Genomic DNA, 4,598 nt, shown 5'->3' with positions numbered 1-4,598 from the left:
AATAGGCTCCTTCGCTGATATCAATGGCGTGCCCTTGAGATCAGTTGGTTATGCTGAGCTCAGTCGGTATGCTACATCCCGTTACATGTGCAATGAGGATGTGCAGGGTCGCTGTGTCCCTGCTGGTTCATCAGACCTACTCGGGGTCAACGGACTCCTCGATGGCTATCGCAGAATGCGCTGGCTCTCCCAGCAGGTGTATGCCAACAAGGAGACTCTGAGATTCTCCCAAACCGACTCTGATCACACAGTTGGAGACGAATCAACCACGAGTAACCACACTGATTGGTTGTCCAGAATTTATCATTACTTGGATCCATTCGCTGCGCACAAGGTCGGCCACGACTATTATATCACTATCTTCTTATTGGCCCTCTTTCTTTGGATTTGGTGTATCCTGACGTATCACCGTATGTCTGGTGATACGAGCGAGGATGTTCTTGGTGCTCTCAAATCGAATAAGTTTTCGGCATCACTCGCTTTATTGATGATAAGCCATCTCATTTTGATCGTGCTAGATCGGGCTTACTATCGTGCAAGTTGCATGAACGACACAGGCACTATTAACATCGATTTGTCTCAAACCGACATTGCGTTTACTACGAATGACACTTTGACGGAGACGTCAACTGTTGAACGCTGCCGAATGTCTGTGAAGAGGAAAATCCCTAGAGTTGCCATGGGATGGTTCATCTTCCGTGCAATCCTGTTGGTGGCCATAGTGCTCGCTCTGCACATAACGATTCTGGCCAATCTGGTCCCGGATAGCGATGCTTCTGGCTTCACTCCGGTCATCCAAAATTGGGCTATGTCCATCTACTACATGGTTTTCATACTCTACTTGGTGGTATCGTTGATGCAGCTCAGAGACGGTGTTCCACGAGTTTGGCGCGACTCCCTTCGACCGGACAAGTCGTGGAATGCAGTACGCAACATGGTTGCTGGCTACGCTTTCTCAGCCTACAAGGTCATCCCGTTCCTACAGGAGATCCGAACAACGGTCGATTGGGCGGTCACTCCGACCTCGCTAGATCTCTCCCAGTACTTCCTCTTGGAAGATGCTCACAATAATTTCTGGGATGTCTCGGGAGAAATGGACGATCGCCGCGAGAACTGGCCAGCCGAGCGTAAACAGTTCTGGTGGGAGAAGTGTATGTCGGGCTGTTGTCTGACCGTGATACTCGTGATTATCATCACACTTCCCATTATGATATTCTCAACCCTCTCGCCCTTCTCTAAGAACGCCTATATCACTGAAGCCTCTATGAAGGTTTCTTTGAATATCCAATCTTGCGAGAGCGACTGCGAATCGCCCTATTACATATTCCAGGATCTTTACTCGTCACCAATTTTGCACTCGGTCCAGATCACTGGCTCTGCCGCTACAAAGTTCCTTCAGACTCAGCCGGGTGTGTCTACTGATGCGGCTGTACAGAACATCAGTTTCCCACTCGGGAGTTCGACGGTTATTCAAGCCAGTCCAAATAAGATTCGTTCTCTCACTGATCTGATAGGGACAAGCACGCTCGAGCATAATCTGAGAGTTGAGCTCAAGCTGGCAGTGTCGTGGTCTCGATCCAACAATGTTGGTTACACTTCTTCTGGGGACTTTGACATGAGTCTATGCGGTTGTGACGATGGCGTGGTACAAACAACTGGCAACTTATGCAAAGAGTGCTCTCTCGGTGCATATCCTCTCCAGTTTGACGACTTCCGCACGAGCATAAGCTCGCTCCTTGGTAATCCCACGGCTAGTGTCTTATTCCCTAACTTCGGTCCTAGTATCGTCCACATTGACACTAATAATGAAGCTCAGTGGAATGGCTACTCGAAGGATCCGTCGATGTGGTATTCCCTCGTCTCTTCTATCACGGGGTCACAAGGAAGTCAGTTTGCTTCGATGGGAAACTCTGAAGATGACAGCTGCCCAGTTGGAGGTGGAGTGGTATGTTCTAATGATGGTTCTACTGGCTTCAACGGCGTCGGCTTCACATTGATGCTTGATAAGGTTTTTGGTGGTAATGAGGTCGGCGGCTTCTTATCCCTCGGCATCTTGGGTTTCTACATCACAATCATCTACGCTATTGGCCAGTTCATTCGTGTCATGTTCCAGGACGCCTCCCAGAAGGTCATCTACTCGGAGATTCCCAACCCGCAAGAGCTTCTCGATCTCATCAGCGGTGTGGCGATCGCTCAGGTATACGGCGATACACGTCGCGAGTTCGTTATGTACAACTGTCTTGTGAAGATATTGCGATCCCCAGAGACACTCATTGCGATTGGTGGAGCCGATCTGACGGGTTATGGTGCTCACAGGAATGACCAGCCTCCTTACCCTGATCTGCTCGGGCCCCTGGATAACCATCCCCCACCAATACGGTCCTCAGAGTCTAGCGGAGCTGGTCACGCTGAGTCTGGTGATGTACGTGAGACCCCACATGCTGGAGTGGCTGCTACGGTAGACACTGGCCCGAGCCCAGATGTAAATCTCACCAATGCAGTGCAACTTGCGGAGTGTCACTCAAACGTCCAAGATGGCGGCATGGCGGACGATGCGGTTCCCAATGATATCCCTAGAGAAACTACTGGCGACATCGACCCAAGGAGTAGCTCGATGACGGATCATCCGTCACGGATGCCCTGAATCCTTCTGGCCGATTGGCGGACTAGTTGTTCACTTCACACTGATGTTCCATAACATTGTGTGACATTGTGATTGCTTTCGGTCGTTTGAAACCTCTTCTCTATACTGAGGAGATCAAGTTCTATAAACATCTACCGTCGAAAAAATTGTATTGCTTCTACCCCCAGATTGACTGCCTGTTTGACTTTGCAGTGCAACAGTGTGTGATACCTATACAATTCAGAGCCTTACGCGAATTATGCTGTCTTGTTTCTGAAGTACAAATGGGGGATGCCCTAGTTCGAACGCGGAGCCTGGGGAGACCAGCACTCCAATCCGACATCTCCTGGCCGGCGGCATCGAGGAAGGACTTGTACCACTTGACTCGTGGGAGACATCGCTGGTTTCAAGCTCTCCTTTCGGGTCATCGATGATCATTTAGGGCATTCCTTGGGCACCACTACATCGATACACACGATCATTCCGTGAATTGTATGATATTACTACGAATACGAAACATTGCTCTAATCCTCGTTTAGCGAGAGCAGCCACTTGAATGACATTTCTTTTGATGATGGTAGTAGCTGCAGCACTCTCACTCCGCACAATAGTGTGGAACATAAACGACTTCAAGTGATTGGTTGTCCAAGCGTCCGATCAAGTCAACCAGTGGCCATCAATGACAACCTCGTTCTTTCTCCATCTGGTATAACACAACAACTCGATCTCACTGAGACTTGCGTATTATCACAAGTAGGAACTGCAAACTGATACACAACATAAGGAACTATCTCAACAGCTGAAGCACAACGTGACTCCGCTATCACCGGAAAAAGTGTAAAATCTACTAACAAGGAACTATTGCATAAAAGACATCATGTGGCCAGTGACCGACTGGCGGAGCACCAGTGGCACTTAATAATGACTCGAATGTTCACGAGCTCTACCGTTGCGTACGAGAATCCTGCTCGTCGTTTTCCCACACGCTAAACCAATCAACATCAGGATGTGGTGGAGTTGGTGGGATATCATGAATTTTGCGCTCGCGAACACCTATTTTGACATTCTTTCTTTGATGGCTGTAAACCAATAGGTTCTGGCACAGAGCGCATATTCTGAATAACAACGACTGGAGACGATACCAAGGGAACAGAATAAAATCAATCACGCCGGATCTGAGATCATGCCGATCACGGAGAACGAAGACCTCAAAGATAAGAACTTGAACGTAGAGGAGAGCAGTAAAGACAAGAGTCATTAGAATGAGACCAAGCCAGTCACGGAAGAGCAAGCCACAGAGCAAGAAAGCGCGCAACCAGTCCAATAAAATGCAAAGAAGCTCTTGAAGGAAGTATGGTTTCAGAACCAAAGATGCACCATGACAGAACGATCGGGGGTTGATGACCTCCCACAGATACGTGAATGTCTTCTTGTGCGATGTTAGATCCCACGACTTGACCCTCTGACGGAAGAGCACTGGCCAGGTATCAGGAGCGTACGTGGGAACGATCGTTTGAGCACATGAGATGATCGTAGACTCATCACGCTTCCTCAAAAGTGTCAAACCCATATACATATCCTCACCGTTGAACACAGTATCATGCTCGTACAACACTTCATCGAGTGCCTCGCGATCCCACAATGACACAGCACCATGGCATGATAGAGACCGAGCCATCTTAGCCTGGAAAAGCTTATGCACTGCTGCCATCTTGTATTCAACATCCTGCATTTTCACAAGCATGCCAGGCTTACCATCAGGGGTAGTCGCAGTGATAGGGAAGTGAACAGCCTTGATATTAGGATTGGCTCTCAGCTGTTCATGAGGTATGTACAGATCTGCTGGTAGTGGTACATCGTCATCGATCATAACCGAGTACTTGAAGTCGGGGACTCGGCCATTTTGGGCTAGATACGGTATCCAGTATTTGTTAACCCAGTAGAAAGCGATGTCTTGTTGCCTTCTGGGACGTAA

The 4,598-nt window shown here is 48.7% G+C and overlaps 2 protein-coding genes across 2 annotated transcripts; one reads left to right on the top strand and one right to left on the bottom strand.

Annotated features, from left to right (window-relative positions):
* Positions 1 to 412: 412 nt before the first annotated feature.
* Pmar_PMAR027031 (hypothetical protein) lies at positions 413 to 2,644 on the top strand (the record flags this gene model as incomplete). Its single annotated transcript, XM_002785622.1, has 1 exon — positions 413 to 2,644. One exon carries the CDS (start codon positions 413 to 415, stop codon positions 2,642 to 2,644), a length of 2,232 nt encoding a protein of 743 aa, XP_002785668.1.
* Positions 2,645 to 3,280: 636 nt separating this feature from the next.
* On the bottom strand, positions 3,281 to 4,493 carry Pmar_PMAR027030 (hypothetical protein; the record flags this gene model as incomplete). Its single annotated transcript, XM_002785621.1, has 2 exons — positions 3,281 to 3,326; positions 3,571 to 4,493. The coding sequence occupies 2 exons, from the start codon at positions 4,491 to 4,493 to the stop codon at positions 3,281 to 3,283; spliced, it is 969 nt and encodes a 322-aa protein (XP_002785667.1).
* Between the last annotated feature and the right edge of the window lie 105 nt (positions 4,494 to 4,598).

Source organism: Perkinsus marinus (assembly GCF_000006405.1).
Source record: "Perkinsus marinus ATCC 50983 genomic scaffold scf_1104296932246, whole genome shotgun sequence".
Taxonomy (NCBI): Eukaryota; Perkinsozoa; order Perkinsida; family Perkinsidae; genus Perkinsus; species Perkinsus marinus.
This window is presented reverse-complemented; position numbering and strand designations above follow the sequence as displayed.